The sequence below is a fragment of the Lynx rufus genome, unplaced genomic scaffold, assembly GCF_022079265.1.
Source record: "Lynx rufus isolate CCGP_SWC_20201006 ecotype Redwood Valley unplaced genomic scaffold, mLynRuf1.p SCAF_1, whole genome shotgun sequence".
NCBI classification, from domain to species: domain Eukaryota; kingdom Metazoa; phylum Chordata; class Mammalia; order Carnivora; family Felidae; genus Lynx; species Lynx rufus.
In genome coordinates, this window is record NW_025814823.1 from 143,550,898 (window position 1) to 143,571,934 (window position 21,037).

At 35.7% G+C, this 21,037-nt stretch overlaps 1 protein-coding gene across 2 annotated transcripts in view; it reads left to right on the top strand.

The window, feature by feature from the left end:
- The first annotated feature begins 9,998 nt into the window (after positions 1-9,998).
- The window catches only part of TENT2 (terminal nucleotidyltransferase 2), a 71,478-nt gene continuing 60,439 nt past the window's right edge, over positions 9,999-21,037 (top strand). For both annotated transcript variants that reach the window (XM_047088452.1, XM_047088460.1), the window contains exons 1-5: positions 9,999-10,320; positions 10,550-10,619; positions 16,432-16,605; positions 17,036-17,125; positions 19,605-19,842. In XM_047088452.1, the coding sequence (XP_046944408.1) occupies positions 16,469-16,605; positions 17,036-17,125; positions 19,605-19,842 (465 nt within the window). In that variant the 5' untranslated portion in view covers positions 9,999-10,320; positions 10,550-10,619; positions 16,432-16,468. The remainder of the gene's footprint in view (positions 10,321-10,549; positions 10,620-16,431; positions 16,606-17,035; positions 17,126-19,604; positions 19,843-21,037) is intronic.

Genomic DNA, 21,037 nt, shown 5'->3' on the forward strand with positions numbered 1-21,037 from the left:
TCAGTAAATACTTGTTGATTAACTGAATGACTGCTTAAACGGAATGAACAAATGAACTAGTGAGTGAAGACCTTTCCAGGGAGGAAAGAAACAAGATCAAAGAGAGAAAACTTGAAACAAATTGTAACTGATGGACTTTGTAAAGAAGGTTTGGTGATAATGACTTTATTCTTTTACATTCCCTAAAATCTGTTGACCCTGAGAAGGCTACATATCCATATAATTTCAGGACTCAGTTTAGAAAAATCAAATGCTATTCTAAAAATGACTATTGGATCAATTTAAAAAGTTAGTTTTTTGGTCTAATTAATTCATTTAATTACAGTTATCTTGTCCAGTTATTTGGCACCTACAACTAACAAGATGTTTTAGATCTTTAATGCCTAGTAAGTTACTCTTTCTTATCTTTTACTTTGAATCTCTTAGAATACCATTTTATATTGTACGGTTCTTTAGTTTTCAAAGTAACAAAAGTTAAAGACGGTGACATTAATCTGGGCCATGTTAAATCATACCTGTTTAAAAAAACATTCATGATGATAAAAACTGAGACATTGATTGGCATTTATTATAATTCTTATTTTTGTCTTCATAAAATTAACCTTTTGTTTATTTTTTTAAGTTTATTTATTTGTATTGAGAGAGAGAGAGAGAGAGAGAGAGAGTGAGTGTGAGCACAGGAGGGGCAGAGATAGAGGGAAAGAAAGAATCCCAAGTGGGCTCCATGCTGAGGCTTGATCCCACAACTGTGAGATCATGACATAAGCTGATATCAAGAGTCAGTTGTTTAACCGACTTAGCCACCCAGGTGTCCCATAAAGTTAGCCTTTTAAACAGCAACTTTCAGGCTCATAGATTTCACTTATATTGTATCTTATGAATTAAAATTTTTTATTTCCTTAATACATTTCTGTATTTTCCAAAATTTATCCAATAAACCTTCATTACTTTTATAATCATAGAAAGCAATAGATCCCGTTAGTACCCTACCTCTCCAAATCAGCCACTTATCCCTCTGAGCAAATTGTTGTTCAGATTTATATTTTATCATAGTAATTTCTGAAGGCATGAGAACCTATGACAGTAATTTCACCTTGAAATTCCTGAGGGCTCTCTCCAAGTGAGTGAATAGAGAATTACATTCAAAATGTATTCATGTAGAATTTGCAATTGCCTTCTTTGATTGTACTGTCTATACTCAGGCAATATCAAGGTTGAAATTACACGCTGATATACCTAAAATGATTTAGAACATATGAATTTATTTCCTTTTCTATCTTTATGACATCCATTGTTTTCTTACACGTAAAATAGGGCAATAGTTGCTAAACTTTGTTTTAGTTCTGATACTCTCTAATCACTCAGATTGTTCTACAATAAATTCATTAGAGAGAAAATTATGGAGAATTGTATTTTGAATTCTCAAGAACACTGTTCATCTCAGGAACCAGTATATGTTCTCAAATTGCATACAGAAGAATGCACTTTGAAAGTGTACCCATGACCTATACAGAATCACACTGGATAGAAAAAAATTGGTAAGTTTGAAGAGTTTTAATCCTGTAATAATCATCTAACCATATCCTGTACCTCTGGTTTCTGCCATTACCTCCTAAATAGAAAGACATCTATGGATTTCCATATGACATTACTTAATAAAGAGGAACTTTCTATAATTTCTTTGAATCTTTTTGAACCTTTTATTTCTCTAACTGTAGAACCCTGCTTATAACATAGACTCCATTAATGAACTTCTATTCAGTTACCTCCTGACTTTCATACACATCCCCAGGGTAACTCAGGATGTGTCTGATCTGTTTTTAGAAGAGGTGGTGGCCTTTGGATGGATTATGAATTTAAAAAATATATTATAGGTATTTTCTTTTTTTCTTTTTTTAATGATTATTTAGTTTTGAGAGGCAGAGAGAGAGACAGAGAGACAGAGTGTGAGCTGGGGAGGGGCAGACAGAGAGGGAGACACAGAATCCGAAGCAGGCTCCAGGCTCTGAGCTGTCAGTACAGAGCCCAACGCGGGGCTTGAACCCACAAACTGCAAGATCATAACCTGAGCCGAAGCCACATACTTAACCGACTGAGCCACCCAGAGGACCCTACAGGTATTTTCTTTTGAAAGTCCATTTTCAATTCTTCTGAAGAGAGCCAGCATATCTTGGTAGGAAAACAGTTAAAAATAACAAGCTTGGAAACAAACAAACCTGTTCGTATCCCAGCTGTACTTTGAACTTCTGCCTGACCTTGGACAAGTTACTTTACGGATCTGATCCTCAGTTTTGTCATTTGTAAAATAGAGATAATAATAGAACTCCTTTTGTAAAATTGCTTATGAGGAATAATTACATGCCACACACTAAGCACTTTGCATTCCATTTAATCAAGTAATACTCATTGAACACTAAGAAAGTGCCAGGCACTGTGCCAAGCTCTGGTCTAACTCAGGACTGTTCTTTTTCTTCCCTCAAGTTTTTTTTTTGTTTTTTTGTTTTTTTGTTTTTTTTTTAATCTAACTTCTATTCCTTTAGATCTCAGTTTAAATGGCACTTTTCTCACAGAAATCCTCTGTGTTAGCTCAGGTCCTCCAAGAAACTAATATCAGGTTAGGATTAGATGTGCAAGAGATTTATTAGAGGAGATCCCTGAGGAAGATAAAGGAGAGAAAGCAAGAGTAAGCAGAGAAAGACTCGGATTCCAATGCAAGTCTGACATCTGTTGAAGGAGAGGGAGAAAGGAGAATCGGGTAGGAAAAGATTGCAGTACTAAGAAAGTGTTGGCTATGCCAGTGGGGAGTTCTGAAGCCAGAATTGCCCATTAGAGGAGTTCTGTGTCCTGTAGGGATGGACTGGCAATAGTATCTCTGCTGTGCTCAGTCATTGGCTGGTTGAGGCTCAGGAGAGGCATAGCCTCCACTCCAAACGTGGTAGGTCTGGAGAGGCAGTATCTGGGGTTGTCAGTCAACTATGCTCCTCACATAGGAGAGCTTAGAAGTGCATGTCCATAGCCAGCACAGCCTCCATAATAGGTTGGATCCCCCAGTTATTTGCTCTTATAGAGACACGTATGTTCCTTTTCTCTGTTACCACCGTAAAAATTAAGTTTCTGTTTTCTAAATTTGTAAAGGTTATTGTCTCTGAACGGTCATCTACACGAAGGTAGAAACTGGGTGGATCTTCTTTACCATTGCTTCCCCAAGAGGCACAAGATGCCTTGGGTGAAATGGCAGATAATAAATACAAAGTACAAGAGTAGTCATTATTTTTATCCATTCTCTTCTATTCTGCACTTTACCACGTCCAAATCAAAGCACTGCAGCCTCACACTGCAGGATAACTTGCAGATTTCAGCTTAACCTTATTTTCTCTGGAGCGTCTTTATTTCATTTTGTCTTAGGGAGATGTTGCATCTTTACTTTTGTTTTTAACTTTTTAAAAAATGTTCATCCATTTATGTTGAGAGAGAGCACGAGAGCATGCGTGTGCAGGGGAGGGGCAGGGAGAGAATCCCAAGCAGGCTCCGCAATGTCAGCGCAGAGCCCAGTGCAGGGCTGGATCCCACCAACCATGAGATCACGACCTGAGCCAAAAGCGAGAGTCAGACGCTTAAGCAACTGAACCACTCAGGTGCCCCGCATCTTTCCTTTTAATATGTATCAAAGCGAATCAAAAGTGGTGAGGCTTTGAAGACGGATTTTGGAAATGTGTTAAAATACACTCATGCATGAGGAAAGAAGAACTTCTGGCACCTGGTTGTAAATTCTTTCTACTATTTCAGTGGGTAGAATCTAAAGAATGTCTCTTCTGGGCCTAGAGAGCTATTTATATACACTGGTGATTGCCAACTTCTCTCTAAATGACCTATTTCTCCATCCCCATCTCCTTTCTGGAAACCAAAATTTTCATCAGATACAACAGAGAGTGTTAGGGAGATAAGAACGGGAATGTAAGTGAGTAAGACAAAGATGAAGGAACCTAGAAGTTAGAGTAGACTCCACATCATGGAAAAGTTCAAGATGCTCAACAGGCAAATATAAAATCGACAACTACAAAACCACATCATCAAAAGCTCTTGAGTCCCTTAGTCCTGCCCTTCTTCCCTACGTCCCAAAGCAGAGCTTTGAGTCAGAGAGGGGCCTATGCTATGCTAAAGGAGGAGGCATAGAGTGCAGAGTCTAGCTATTGAGATTCAAATCTTATCTTTGGCCTTTTTGTGGGATATTGAGCAAAGTTGCTTGACTTCACTAAGACTTAATTTTTTTACATGTACAGTGAAGATAATGAAAGTAGCAATCTTAGAGGACTGTTAATCAGAGCATAAGACATAATTTATGTAAATTGCTTAGCAAGGTGCCTGGCATATAGTAAGCTCCCAATAAATCTCTTTGCTATCAATTCTTGTTAGGACTTCTGCCATACCCTGCTCCAGCCATTTTCAAAGTGTGTTTTAGGAGCCGTGTAGTCAAAATTATTTTCAAAATAATAGTAAGAATTTATGTTTTTTTATTGTTTTAACTTTAGCTTTGATAGTTCAAAAGCAAATCATTGTAGACCACAAAATACTACCTCACATCCACTAAGATGGCTATAATAAAAAAGAGAGACAGTAATAAATGTTGGCAAGTATGTGGAAAAATTGGAATACTCATACACAGCTGATGGGGATGCAAATGGTGCAGCCATTTTGGAAAAGAGTCAGCAGTTCCTCAAAAAATTAAACAGAGTTATCACATGGCCTAGCAATTTCACTCTTAAGTATATACCTAAGATAATTGAAGACATAGGTTTTTAAAAATTTTTAATGTTTATTTCTTTGAGAGAGACAGACAGACAGACAGAGTGTGAACAGGGGAGGGGCAGAGAGAGAGGGAGACACAGAATCCGAAGCAGGTTCCAGGGTCTGAGCTGTCAGCACAGAGCTCAAGGCAGGGCTTGAATCCATGAACCATGAGATCACGACCCAAGACAAAGTCAGACTCTTAACTGAGTGAGCCACTCAAGCGCCCCAAGATGTGTTTAAACAGAAACTTACACATGAATGGTTATAGCAACATTATTTGTAACAGTCAAAAGGGGGACACCCAAATGTCCATCAGCTGGTGATTGGATAAACAAAATGTGGTATATGACACAATGGAATATTGGGTTGGATAATACTATTGAAGGGGTTGTCCTGTGTATTGATTATTGGAAACTTTAGTAGCATCTCTGGCTTCTAGTCATCAGATGCCAGTAGCAACCACCTCTAGTCCCAAGTTGTGTCAACCCAAAATGTCTCCGAATATTGTTAAATAGCCTCTGGGAGCAAAATCACCTCTAGTTGAACACCACTGGCACAAATCAATAGTCCTTATATTCTTCACTATCCTTCTGTTGCTGTTTAAAAATAAATTACAATTTAACTGAACAGTGTTCTTAAGGAGGGTACTTAGATTCTTCCGATGAGATTGGAAGTGATAGTAACAAATGTGGTATTTAGATAGCATAGGATGAAATATGTCAACATTTGGAAGATCTACATAACTCAGTGAACGAATATTTCCAATTGACCACTGTGGGATGTTAAAATTACATTTTAAGAGTTTACAGTTTAAGAGATTCACTGAAAGTGCAACATGGACCAATAGATTTTCCCTTAAAAAAAAAAAAAAACATCACAGCTTGTTGGAGGTATAATTGACTCATAATAAGCTACACATTTCTACACATGTATATACACATGAAAATATTACAACAATCAAGATAATTAATGTGAGTATCACTCATGAAAGTTCTCTTCTAATCCTCTATATTCTCTCCCTTCTACATTCTCCCTACATTCAACCCTTCACCCCAACTCATTCTCCAGGCTCCCACTGACTTGTTTTCTCTCTAAGGATTAGTTTTCATGTCCTGGAATTTTATGTGAATGGGATCATACAGTATGTACTATTTTTTGCTCAATTTCTTTCACTGACCATAATTGAGATTAACCATGTTGCAAGTATATCAAAAGTAAATTTGTTTTTACTCTTAGTATTCCATTGTATGGATATATCATGAATTGTTTATTCGTTTACCTGTTGGCAGACATTTGTGTTGTTTCCAGTTCTTGCCTATTATGAACACAACTGCTATGACGTGTGTACAAGTCTTTGTGTAAACAAATGCTTTCATTTCTTTTGGATATATATCTAGGGGTGTAATGTCTAGGTCACATGTAAATATACGTTTAACTTTTTAAGAAATCGCCGAAGAATTTTCCTAAGAGGATGTAACATTTCACATTCTCATTAGTGGTTATGAGAGTTCCAATCACTCCACATTGCAACCATAGTTGGTATGGCTAGTCTTTTTCATTTTACCATGAAATAGGTAGGTGGTGATATTTCACTGTGGTTTTAATTTGTATATTCTCTAATTACTCATGATGTTGAGTATCTTTTCATGCACTTATTTGCCATTTATATGACCTCTCTGGTGAAGTGTCTATTCAAACTTTATGCTCAATTGTTTATTGGGTTGCTCATTTTCTTATTAAGATATGAGAATTTTTTGTTTTTTGTTTTTGAGGTATGAGAGATTTTCAAAATATACATTCTGGATACAAATTCTTTATCAGATATGTGATTTCTAGATATTTTCTTCTGTTTTTGGCTAGTTTTTTCATTTTCTTAGTGTCCTTTGAAGAAATACTTAATTTCTTTTAACTATTGAATGATGAAGTTCAATTTATTACTTTTTGTCTTTTAAGGATAGTGCTTTAGGTATTATACCCAAGAAATCTTTGTTTAGCCTAAGTTCACAGTTATTTTTCCCTGTTTTCTTCCACAAGCTTTAAGTTTTATGTTTAGATGTATGACCTATTTTGTGTTTTCCCACACAATATTTAACTTCCAACACAATATTTAACTAATTAATTAATTTATTCATTTCACCTATGAACACCCAAATGTTTCAGCATTATTAGTGAAGTCACTAATACAGTCACAATTACTGAATTGCCTCTGTCCTTTGTTGAAATCAACAACTTTGGCACTTTTTAAAAACTCTATTCAGTTTCATTGAATAGGATTTGGTCAGTTTTATTGATCTGTTTCTCTTTCTTTACACCAATACTATATCTTCTGGGTTAATGTAGCTTTATAGTAAATAGTGAAATCAGGTAATTTAGTGTAAGTTCTGCAACTTTGCTCTTCACTCTCAAAGTTGTTTTGGTTGTTCTAGGTCCTTTGCCTCTCCATATAAATTTTAGAATCCTTTTGTCAATTACTAAAAAAGCCTGCTGGGATTTTGATCGGGATTGTATTGAATTTACAGATTAATTTGGAGAACTGACATTTTTAAAGTTTTGGCTCTTCTAAACCATGAACATGTTATATCTTTCTGCTTGTGTCTTCTTACATTTCTCTCAGCATATTTTGTATTTTCAGTGTACAACTTGAATATCTTTTATCAAACTTACCCTGATATATTTCACATTTTTGATGCTAGTTTAAATGATATTTTAAATTCCAATTTCAGATTGTGTATTGTTAGTATAATACAAATACAATTGACTTTAGTATATTGATTTTATATCCTGTGATCTTGATGATCTCATTAACAGTTCCAGTAGCTTTTGTAGATTCTGTAGGATTTTCACCACAGATCATATTATCTGCAAATAAAACCAGTTTTACTTTTTGCTTTTCAATTCGGATGCCTTTTATATCTTTTTCTTGCCCATTGCACAGGCTAGACCCCCTACTACAATGCTGAAGAAGTGGTGAGTACAGAAATCCTTGCCCTGTTCCTCATCTTTGCTGAAAACATTTAGTTCTTTACCATTAAGTATGGTGCCTTTTATAGATGCTTTCTATCAAGTTGAAGAAGTTTCCTTGAATTCCTAGGAATGGATATTGGGTTTTGTCCAGTGCTTTTGCTGCATCTATTAAAATGATGATACAATTTTTCTTAGTTAATATAGTGAATTATAGTGTTTGATTTTCTATTAATTCAACCTAATTGCTGGGATAATTCCCCTTTTGGTCATGATGTGTTATCTTTCTTACATATATTAGAATAAAAACAGCAGGAATTTTGTTAAGAATTTTTGCATCTGTTTATAAGTATATTGGTCTGTAGTTTTCTTGTAACCTCTTGGGTTTGAGTACCAGGAGGACTTTGGCAGAATTGGAAGTTTTCTTTTAAAAATACATCCTGTTAACTCTACAAAAAAAGAAAGCTGGAGTGGCTACATTACCATCAGAGAAAGTACACTTTAGAGCAAAAAAATATTACCAGGAGAAAAAGAGATTTTATAAAGTGGATGATTTATAAAATAGATCATTTCATAATGAGAAAATACTTTTCACAATCAATTTCATTAAGGATAAATTAATCTAAATAACAGAACAAAATCCCAAAGCCAAGAGCACACTGTACACACTGTATGTTAGTTAACTTGACAATAAATTATATTAAAAAAATAATAGAACAATTACAAATGCAAAAAATAGTTTATGCAACTAACAGCAGAGTTCAAAATACATGGGGCAAACCTGATAGAACAAGTAGAATTAGAAGAATCCATAATTATAGTTGGAGAGTTCAATACTCCTCTCAATAATTAATTGGGTAAGTAGACAAAAAACATATTCTAAATCCTCTAGGATTTAGAAGATTTGAACAATAGTATCAACCAATTTGATGTGATTGATATTTGTAGAACATTTCACCCAACAATTGTATCAATACACATTCATCTTAAATGCACATCGAATATTTACCAAGGCAGACTATATTATGAGTCACAGAATAAGTCTCAGTAAGTTGAAAATGATTCAAATTATGGAAAGTATTTTAACTGGATTATTAAATAATGGAATTGAATTAGAAATCAGTAACAGAAAGATGTCTGGAAAATTCCTCAATTTTTGGAGACAACATAATACACTTACATATAAACCACGAGTCAAAGAAAAAAATCTATGGGGAAATTATAAAGTATTTTGAAATGAAGGAAAATGAAAACATAATATATTAAACATATTAAACATTAATATTAAACATATTAAATATATTAAAACGTGTGAGATGTAGTTAAAGCAGTACTGAGTTACAAAAGAAGAAACATCTGTAATCAGTGATCTCAGTTTCCAAGTTAAAAAACTAGTAAGTTAAAAAAAAAAACTTAAAAAATTAAAAAAAAAAAAAGCAAAAGAAAGGAAATAAACCTAAGAGAAGAAATCAGTAAATAGGAAACAAACAATAAATATAATCTTTGAAAGCAAAAGATGGCTTTGGGATTTGAGATCAGTAAAGTTGATAAGCCTCTCTCCAGAATGATCAGGAAAAAAGAACGAGGATACAAATTACCAACTTCAGAAATGAGAAATTCTACAGGAATTAAAAAGAAAATAAAGGTATATTGTTAACAGATTTACATTAACAAATCCAACAACGTTGATATTTTCACCACCACCAAAGTTCACTCCAGTAGAAATATTAAATATTTGTTGAATAAGGGAATGTTAGCTATTATTAAGGACAGGGCGCCGAGTCCGGGCTGTAGAGATCAATAAGGCATTTCAGCCCCAAGCTGCTTTCATTTCACTGGAGGGAGGAAAATAACCAAAACTTAATACAGATCATGGCAAAAGAGTGAGGGAAAGCTGGGTCAGGAAAAGCTCCTCTCGGGCGGAGTCATCCAGCTGAGACACGAAGGACCCGTAAAAAGTGCTTAACTTTTTAAAAAGTGCACAGGAGTCGTTGTGCATTAGCTCGGACGCGGCCCAGAGCCGAACAACGCGGCCCGGCCACCGCCGACTGCCTGATCCCTCTTGTCTCAGGGCAGGCCTAGCCCTTCCACATTCGCGCTCGCAGCTGCTGAACAGCCACCCCGTCCTAACCCAGACCGTAGCATTTGTGCGCCTGCGCACTCAAGCAAAGCACTTGCTGGGGCGGGCGGGGAGGCTGCCGGAAGTGTGACCTTTCGCTCCCTGCTCGCTGTTCCCATCCGGGTCGCGACAGTCTTCCGGGTGTTTCTGACAGGGCTTTCTACGCCGCTTTTTCGGTGACTTTTTGGTCTTCCGCTTCTTGCCACCGCCCCGAACCTCCCACACCCTTGCTGGCCCTGCCTTTTCTTGTGTCGCTCCTCCCCGGCCGCCGAGCCCGCGGTTTAGGTTGCGATCCGGATCCGGAGCCAGGCCTAGCTTTTACGCGGGCCGCTACCTGCTTTGGCTGCGGCGAAAGCGACAACCGAGCGCGCCGGGCTCTCGCTGCTCCGGCCTTGGAGCTCCTGGGCGGGCAGTACCAGTAGGCCCTGCTTAGCCCTTCCCCGAGGAGACCTGTGAGTTAGGGGGCTTCGGAAAGGGACGCAATGGTGTAGGCCCAGGTCGGGGGCGGGGCTCGGGGAACTTTTCCTCAAACCGCACTGTTATGTTTGCGTGGGAAGTTCCGGCGATCTTTCTTAGACGTCCCAGACATATGGGCGGCCCCAAGGCTGCTGCACTTTTCTGAAGAATCTTAGGACCGCTTACTTTTTCCACTCGTTTCCTTTCCTGGCGCCCCGTTCTCAGTCTAGGAGCAAAAGAGGAAGACCGTGTTGGGACCCCTGCATGGAGTTTCAGAGGGTGGTGAAAAAATAAGGTAAACATCTGGATTAAGTATTTAAAATGTAAGGCTTTTAATCAAAGGGGCCTCAGTTCTTCACTTTCCAGGGAAGTGCTCAGTCTAGGACTCTGTCAGATTGTTGTACCCTTCATTTCCCGGTCAGCCTTTGTAGATAGACTCGTCATCTGTCTAGGCCAGAGCACGATGGGGTTTATGTGTCTCACAATTTCTTGATTATCCAAATACCGTCTTTTCTCTCCTTCAGCTCATTGTTTAAAATAGGAGTTACGTACTTAGATTGCGGATACCAATAGGGTGAACCGAAAAGAAACAGAGAAACTAAAACTCAGGCGAAATGGGAACTTGTTGACGGATATGTGGTGTGTGATTTTGTGAGGGAAGATCATAATTGAACACTAAATCTGTGTTTTGTATTACAGGTAACATACTCTTCTTGTAAATTCTGTCTTGGACGGTTTATTACCACAAGGCTTTTAATATGTACAGCGAAGAGGCTCACAATATTTAGCCAGTGGTAGTAACATTATTTTGTTGGTGTGATGGCCCCAATTATGTCTAGTCTGGAAATGCTCTTTCATACAGGCTTTAGGTGGAACAGGCCATTTATCAGTCATTTAAGAAATGGCCATTTCAAACCACATGACAAGATTTTTTTTTTTTTTTTTAGCTCTGGGTTGGTATCTAATTCCTAATCAAAAGGAATGTCCTTTTCAAAACTCGCAAGTAGTTTTGACAGTCGGTGAGCAGGATATAGGATTTGGACTTTTTGCGTTGTGGAGAAAAGAAGTGAGTTTAGGAGGTCAAAGGCATTTGGACGAAGTGGACAGATAACTTGATTTAGTTGCCATAGTTCTGGCTTTTGGTTTTTATACTGGGGAGATTCTGCTTTCCAGGGAATCCTGATTATGGAAGGAATTATGTAACCTTGAAAGTTCTCTAATTGGTTGGAGAAGAGTCAAATTTAGGACAGAAATTCCAGGTTGTGAGTTACAGGACCAAATACCATATCACTAGGAATTACTTTGTAAACCACTCCTGTACACCCTTGTCTCCTGTATGATTATTTACAAATAAACGTATATAATTTCCCATTGTGTCAACCTTAGTCAAGAAGCAACTTTAAGATTCTTTCCTTAAGAACCATGCAACGGTTTTAAAACACATCTTCAGAAGTTCCTATATCATCCTATTTTATTGTCACGAGCATTGAGAAGCCAATAACTTTAAAGCTAAGGAAAATAAGATACCAGCAATAATGTGGATTTTCTTTCTTTATTGTAGAATTTCTTATCCCTGCTATCACAGTTGATGTGGAATCGTGTTTTATGTAGATCATCAAATAGACTTACTGAAGGAGCCTTTCATTCAGAATATAAAGAAAAAGATACAAAATTTTGTGGTGGTCTCTTTAATTCTATGGTAATAGGTGTGCCGGATTTTATACTCTAAAGCTCTATATTCTGTTTAAAAAATGATTCCTCATATTGTTTTTGATGGATGATTATTTTTGGATTATTTATATTATTTATCTTCATCAAAATCAGTGTTGAAATGTATTAGAAAAATATTAGAAAGAGGAATTGAAATTCATGCCTTTTGGTTTACTTCCTGATTTCTAGATGGTCATGCAGGATGCCCATGTTGGGGAGCAGTGAATGCCATTGGTTACATTCCCTAGGAATGATCCGACTGTGAGGGCTGGCCTTGTTGAAGCCATACTTCAGGGCCAAGATTCATACTGAGGAGAACCTGACAGATACTTTGTTTTGGAGAAACTCCAAAAGCTTCAGTTGCTTATCTGGGAATTTGGGATAGGCTGAACTAGATACCTGCCTTAGGTAAACTTTTGGCTCTGGAATCACTGTAAGCTTTTAAACCTTGGATAATTTGGTCATTAGCTTTGTAGAGTATTTGTGGGCCACAAGACATCTTTTGACTTGTTCTTGTTTTGGATCTTATCATGTCATGGCATAGAAATAAGGTGAGGTCTAGACTGTTTTGTCATTTTGGGTTTTCAAGTCTTAATGCATGTATATGGGGCTTTATTTGGGTCCAGAGGAAAAACATAAGCATATTGATGTAAACAAAGTGTCTAGAATTTTAACTATTAATTGATTTAAATAAATCTGAAAATAGAACATTTTAATTTTAGCTTTCTGAATACAGATTCCTTCCCTTGTTTGATCAGTAGTATCTGTATTCCAAGAAAATGAAATATCAAGCAAAATTCATTTAATGAATTATATTTAATGTTATTTTCTCATGAATCTTATGAAATAGGAGTTATGTTTTGTGGGAGTTTGGGTTAGGGAAACAGAATAAAGAAAGTCAAGAAAGAAAAGAGCATGAACCCAGACAAAGGCTAGAACATGGCTTTAGTTGCTAGTCTTGAATCTGGCATTCTGTGATTATTACATGTACTTTTAATAAAGGATTGTCCAGAATCCTGCTTGGTTCAAGATATTTTCCATTTCCTTTGAGCAGTGAAAATCAGGGAGTACAGTTTAGCAGTTATGATAGGAATGATTAAAAAAAAAAAAAAGTATCCTGTAATGAGATACAGACCTGCTGAAGGGAGTTGATGAACTCTTGTTTTCTGGAGGTAACACCTTGTCTCTGGTTCAGATTAGAGAGTCGGGCACTTGGGATGATATCTGATGGGATCCCACGACTCTTACTCACAATCCATTATAAATCTTGGCCTCGTGAATCTCATTCATTATCTGTGTACATCCTTGGAACTTTAGTCTTGCAAAATTGAAAAAAAGCAAGGAACAAAGTGTGTATGAGTGATTTATTAGTTTCTTCACAGATCTTTCTCTTTTTCTATCCTGTTTTCTCCACCAGTTTTTCCAACCATCTGGTCTCAATACCCAGAGGCAGCTATTATTTCTTTTAGATGCTTAAGTGTTATTTTCCTCTGTTATTCTTCAAAAACTTCTATGGCTTGTTTTTAAAATTGACATCTACTGAAAATTAGAATTCAGCACCTTAATGTAGCCTCCCTTATCATTAAATTGTACTGTATATGAACATGTAAATATATATAGCATATTTTAATAATATACGTAATCTTTAAATAAATATATGAAATAGGTATGTAATATGTTACAATTTTGTTTAGATTGATATTTTTTTTTCTTTTTTTTTTTTTAATTTTCTTTTTTTTTGAACGTTTATTTATTTTTGGGACAGAGAGAGACAGAGCATGAACGGGGGAGGGGCAGAGAGAGAGGGAGACACAGAATCGGAAACAGGCTCCAGGCTCTGAGCCATCAGCCCAGAGCCCGACGCGGGGCTCGAACTCCCGGACCGCGAGATCGTGACCTGGCTGAAGTCGGACGCTTAACCGACTGCGCCACCCAGGCGCCCCTAGATTGATATTTTTAATGTTTGTGTTATTGTGAGAACCAAATAGATAATGATTATATATCCTTTTTTATATGACTTTTTGAGTGTGTGTGTGTGTGTTTAGGTAATTTCTTTTTAACTTGCTACTTTTTTGTTTGTGTGATTATTTTTGCCCCTCTCTGTGGTCAAATATGTCAGGTAAACTGCCAGTAAAGTTCTAAGTTTTTTTCTCCTTGGGTCTCTTCTTGAAACCCTTCATCCTCTTGCTCTAATTTAAGCTGTAGCTTTCCTTCACCACTGTTCTGGGGAATTACTTTGTCTCTGCCCTACAGCAGGTCTCCCTTTTCCTAGATCCCAGGTTTTTTGTTTTGTTTTGTTTTTTTGATACTTGACATGTCTGAACATGTTTTTATTCTCCCTTGCAGTGATAGTATGGCTCGGTATAGAATTGTAGCTTGAGAGCATTTCCTGCAGAGACTTGAAGGCGCTAATAACTTCATTGTCTTGTAGTTTCCTCTGTTGCTATTGAGGATTTTAAAGTCATTTTGATTGTCAGCTCTTTATTTATAACATTTTCCTCTTCTGTAATATGTTTCTTTTTCCTTATGTTCTGAAATCTTACCATAATATACCTTGGTACATACATTTTTTAAGGTGCGCTTTGTGCTCATTAGGTCCTTTAAATCTCAGGATTGGTTTTTTTCAGTCCTGGACATTTTATTGTTTTGTTTATTTGATAATTTCCTTCTGTGTGTTTTCTCTCTTCTACAGGAACTTCTGTTATTTTGGATGATGGACCATATAGTTTGATTCTCTTATATTTTTTTCTCTTACTGTCCTGCCTCCTTTCTGCCTTTACTAGTTTTTCCTTTTTATTCTAAGAGATTTCCTCAGTGTTCTTTTAACTTTCTACTCAGTGTTTCTGCTTTTAATTTTATAATTTCGAAGAGCCTTTTCTGCTTTTTAAACAGTATATTGTTTTCTGGTGTTTTTTTGCTTTAATTAATTAATTAATTAATATATTTATCTTGCTCTTGGAATTGTTTTTGTTTATTCCTGGATCTTTTTTCTCTTATGGTGATCCTTGAATGTTTATTTTAAGTGAGAGTTCCTAGAAATCAAATTGGAAGCTCTGTGTGCATGGGTGGGCAGTTTAGTAGTAGACTTTACTGTAGTTTGCTAGCAGGCTTAACTTTTTCTTCGTGGAAAACTGTTACTATATTATAGGTTCTCTGGTTACCATGTCATTTGGTTTCTTTCCCAGTACCATAAATGGGTTTTCTGATTGCCTGCATTGGGAGGGTGGGCTGGGGATCCTATTTTCACTTTGTTGATTTTACTTAATACTTGACTTGTTTGTTACTTTGCCCTACTCTTTGTAAGTTTATAGCCTTTGGGATCAGTCATTGCAAAGTATAAATCTCTCCTGCCTGGGTCAGTGAATGGTTCTGATTGCTTTGTACAATAGTTCCCCTGCTTATTCACACAGGAGACATACTAAGACCCCCAGGGAATGTCTAAAACTGTGGGTAGTACCGAACCCTATATATACTACGTTTTTTCCTGTATATACGTACCTTCGATAAAGTTTATAAAGTACAATTAATAATAAAATAGAACAATTATATTACTATACTGCAGTAAAAGTTTTGTAAATGTTGTCTCTTGGAATATCTTAATTATATTGTATTCTGTGATGATGTAGATGATAACATACCCATATGATAATATGAAGTGAGGTGAATGGTGTGTGTATTATGACATAGTGTTAGGCTGGCTACTATTGACCTGACGATATGTCAGAAGGAGGATCATCTGCTTCTGGGCCATGGTTGACCACAGATAACTGAAACCACAGAAAGTGAAATTGTGGGTAAGGGGGGACTGTTATGTATGTTTTCCCCATTGCTGTGGAACAGGCTCTCTTTTATGTGATGTCCTTTATATAAATTTTTTAGACTTTGAAGGAAATCTCAGAATTTTATAGGTATTAGGCAGTACGGATTCCTTCCTTTGTTTGAGTTGATCTGTAAGAAGATGTGTAAGACCTATATCCTAAGAATCAGGTTGTCATATTATGGTTTATACCTTTGAATAAATTCAACTGGGTATAAATGTAAGAATCTGTATGGCTTCATTAAATGTCTGTCCTGAGTGGTGTCTTTTTTATTATCAGAGTATGTGGTGATACCTTGATTTCTGAAAGATCTGTTGATATGAGGTTAAATACATCACAAATTAGAAACTTGCATTTTTTTTATCATTTGCATGATATTCTTAATCTAGATTTAAAATTCATTATTAACAAGTTTTTGGTTACCTGTAGTGGGACTTAAGAGATCTGTTAAAACTTTTGAAATAACTTTGTAAGTAAAATTCATAACTTGGTAAATAATTGTTTTAAATAATAGATATTAGTTATTACTGAGTTCAGTATTTTCAAGATATAATAATTTGTCTTTTAAAACTATCCTAGGTAGAAGAATACATGTTCACTTTTAGTGAACAAGAGCATGTTCCCAAACTCAATTTTGGGTCGCCCGCCTTTCACCCCAAACCATCAACAACATAATAATTTCTTCGCCCTGTCACCAACTCTTTATTCACACCAGCAGCTTATAGATGCACAGTTCAACTTTCAGAATACAGAGTAAGTATGGTGTTATTTTGGCCCATATCATTTGTAAATTTTGTGTTCTAATTGAGAGCATTTTTATATGTTTATATGTTTCATTTTTATATGACATGTTTGAAGTTAAAAAAACTGTCATTGTTGGGGTGCTTGGGTGGCTCATTTGGTTGAGTAACCGGCTCTTGATATTGGCTCAGGTCATGATCCTATCGTGGGATTGAGTTGCTACGTTGGGCTCCATGCTGAGCATGGAGTCTGCTTAAGATTCTCTCTCTCTCCCTCTGTCCCCTACCCCACTCGTGCTCACTTGCACTGTCTCTAAAACAATAATAAAAAAGGTCATTGTATTGTTTTTTCTGATCAGTGAAATATTTAGTTTTTTATGAAATTGCTTTTTTGTTTAAGGGAAAAATGTTTATTACTATTGTTCTTTATGTGTTTTTGGTAGTTTGTCAAGAGCGGTGTCATTACAGCAGTTGACATATGGAAATGTCAGTCCAATACAGACCTCAACTTCTCCGTTATTTCGAGGAAGGAAGTAAGTACTTCTTAATTATTTTAAAAGAAAAGTTTGCATTTCTCTGAACTGTAGCTGAGTGTTTCTTGTATTCAGATTGTGTGGACATTATGCCCTAAATTTTATTTTCTGGAACCTGTGAAGTCATTCCTGTGACAAAATTTTGAAACTTTTATATTAAATTTAAAAAATTTTAGGGATACTTTTGTTGATTTATTACTGCCATTGCAAATTTTAGATGGAATGAAGCCACATTTTTCAGAAGACTACTTTTAATTGAGATTTTAACTAAATTAGATTGTTTTCTGAATTAGTTTGCTGGGGCTGCCATATCAAAGTACAACTGATTGGGTGGCTTGCACAGAAATTTATTTTCTCACAATCCTGGAGGCTAGAAGTCCAAGATCAAGGTGTTGGCAGGTTTGTTTTCTTCTGAGAAAGACCTCCTTGGCTTGTAGATGGCTGCCTTCTCTGTGTCCTACACGGGCATCTCTGTGTTTTCTGTGCCCTCATCTCTACTTCTAAGGACACTAGTCATATTGGATTAGGGCCTACTTTTAATGACACCATTTTAAGTTCTTTAAAGGCTGGATGTTCAAAACAGTCAAATTTTGAGGTACTGCTCAACCATTAGAATTTTGAGGGGACACAGTTCAGCCCATAGTATCTTCTTTCTAGTAAAATTCACTATTCAATTTATCTAAATCTTACACACCTAAGGTTCTGTAATATATATTATTATAGTAAAAATTTCTGCATGTTTAAAGCTTTCTATAGAGAAGTCAGAGTCAACTAATTTTAACCAATTAGAAGAAATTGATGTACCACAAAGTAATTATAATAGAATTTTAGAGATGATTATTAAAATAAGGTTTGGCAGTATTTGCAAGATATAGCTGCTGAATGCCTATATAAACATTCCATAAATTTATGTCCGATTAAAAATAACACTAGCTAAGAATTATTGATCATTCATGTAGTAGCGTTGTTCTGTGGAGTTTACAAATGATTTAAGTTTCACAAAACTTTATGAGATGAGTACTGTTATCCCTCTTCTGTTGAGAAAGATGAAACAGAGGTTAAGCAACTAGTTATTCAGGTAGAGGCACACTTAGGATTTGGACCCAGGTAGTCCGGCTCTAGATCTTGTGCTTCAAAGCACTGTGAGTTGTTCTTCAAAGTTATCATTGTGGAAGGCTTTATAATGGTGCCAAAAGTATTGGCTTTAATTGAGATTTTAATTTTTTTGAAATTGCCTGGATAGCCAGTTTGTGAATCACAAATGAAAACAAATTCCATTGGCTCATAGTTGTACTTTAAAAACTAAAATTGACATTCTCAGGAGAAGCAGCATATAAAGCTAAGTCACTTTTATGTTAACAGATATTAAATATACTCTTAGGTTTTTAGTACTGTACACTTTTACTTGTGAGTAGGAGTTCTACTTATTTTGGGGGTCAAGGAGAGAGGAGTTGGTGTAATCCTACTGGGGTATTACAATAAAAAACCTTCGGATGGCCGTGACCCAGTAGTTGGACCATTTCCCATGGCCGAAAGTATTGTCTGTATGAACAAACTTAATATATCAATGAAGTAAATATCTTTTTTTAGACAAATAATTATTTTCATTCTGGCTTTTATTTTGAAAAATTTTATGCCTCCAGAAAAATTTAAAGAATAGTACAGTGAACATCTGTATGCTGTTTACCTAGGTCCATTAAAGTTTTGCTTCATTTGACTTTTTTGCCTCTTTCTCTTTATTCCTACTTTTTTTTTTTTTCCTGAACCATGATGAAAAATTGTAGACATCATTTCACTGTACATCAGTGCATTCCTGCTAAGAACAGGGATCTTTTCCTATATAACCAAAATACATTAGTCATGCCCAAGAAATTTAACATTAATACAATACTGTTATGTGAAATGCAGTTAGTTTTCATATTTCTTTAGTTGTTCAGTGTCTTTATAGCTTTTTAATATGATCTTTCCAACTGATGAGCCGGAATATAGGTGGACTTAAAGACCCTTTTTAACTATGTAACACTGAGTTCACTTAATTTTATTCTCATTCTTTAGAATTTGGGTTTTATTGTCAGTGTTTCTATGAATGGAAGTTTTCCTCCAAAGTTTTAACTGCTGAGATAAAATATTGGGATAGTTCTGCAGGAGACTAACCCTGATATATATAGTGTATAGGTTTAAAAATATATACATATATATTCTATAAATTATATATATGCATATATATACATACATATGTGTGTACATATATACACACATCCACATACGTACATACACGTTATCAGTATGCATTTTTCCTAAGGTGTTTTTCTAAGGCTTCTCTTGTGCTCAAAATGAATATTTTAAGATTCACATAGAACTAATAATGTGGCCCTGCTGAAAGAGTCAATATTGGCATTTGTTATTTTTATAGTTTTAATTGTTTTCTGTCATTAGAAAGTTATATCTTTAATTACTAAGGTATATTGCTTGTTTTCAGGAGATTAAGCGATGAAAAAAACCTTCCTCTTGACGGTAAACGGCAGCGTTTCCATTCACCCCACCAAGAGCCAACTCTAGTTAACCACATAGTGCCTTTATCAGGTGAAAGAAGATACTCAATGCCGCCATTGTTTCATACACACTATGTACCAGATATAGTCAGATGTGTTCCACCTTTTCGAGAAATACCATTTTTAGAACCTAGAGAAATCACACTGCCTGAGGCCAAAGATAAGGTAATAATAATATAGATTTTAGTTTTACCTTTTGGAAAGTTGATATAAATAATGTATTAAAAACATCAGAAATATCTAATGTTTTGGATTAAATAGAATATGTCTTTTTTTGCACTGTTTAAACTATTCAACCTAGTTTTCTGTCTAAATTTGATTTTTTGATTTTTGTTAGTTTTTCTTTTATGGAAGTGTAGCTTTCATATCAGGAAATCAGATTTTCTCTGATTCGTAAAAATCTGGATTAGAACTCAAAACATTTGATTTCTTAGTTTAGAGAACTCTACTGTTACTTATTTTTATTTTAGAGAAACACATTTTCATATGGTTATTATAAATGTCAAAAAGCATTTCCTTTTGGGAGGTTTGTGTTCGTCATGAAGTTTTTGAATGTCAAAAATAGCGAATCCAGGAGTCATGGAGAAATTGATGCAATCAGAGTGATATGATGCAGAAAGATCTATCAGAAACATTTGTAAAAAGCATTTCCAATAAATGAAATAAAGCTGTTTAGTAATTCTTGGAAAATGACATTATCAGCATTGGGGAACAATGAGTTATTTAACACTAATATTAGAAGCATATTTACCCCCTACCCCCAAATAATTTTAGGTAATTTAGAAGAGTTTACAATGTAATTATCTGTGTTCTCTTGGCTTGTCTGTGGATTACATTTTGCTGTTTTTACATTTTCAAAGCTGCTCCACTTTTAAGAAATACTGACATCTGTAGGCTAAGGAGAATGATCCTGAAGGGAGTATAGTGACTTTGTTTTACTCATCTGTGGGTTCCTGGCAACCAGCATAGGTCTAGAATGTTGTAAATGTATAGAAGATGTTGGATCAAAAAAGGAGCACTTGGTTCATTCTTTAGTTGTGCTGCTTTTTATTCCGTCATCATTCTTTCATTGTATCATAAAATTCACTCTTTTTAAGTATACAGTTCAGTTTTTAGTATATTCACACAGTTGTACAGTGATCACCACTCTCTAATTCTAGTATGCTTTCATCGTCCCCAGAAGAAACATGTACCCGGTACCAGTCCCTTCCCCGTCCCTGACCTTCCTCTCCCTTACCACCTGCCCCCCTTGGTTGCCACCAGTTGATTTTTTTATCTCTATGGATTTGCTTATTCTAGACATTCATATAAGTGGAATCATACATTATGTGGTCTTGCTTTTTTAACTTAGTGTATTTTC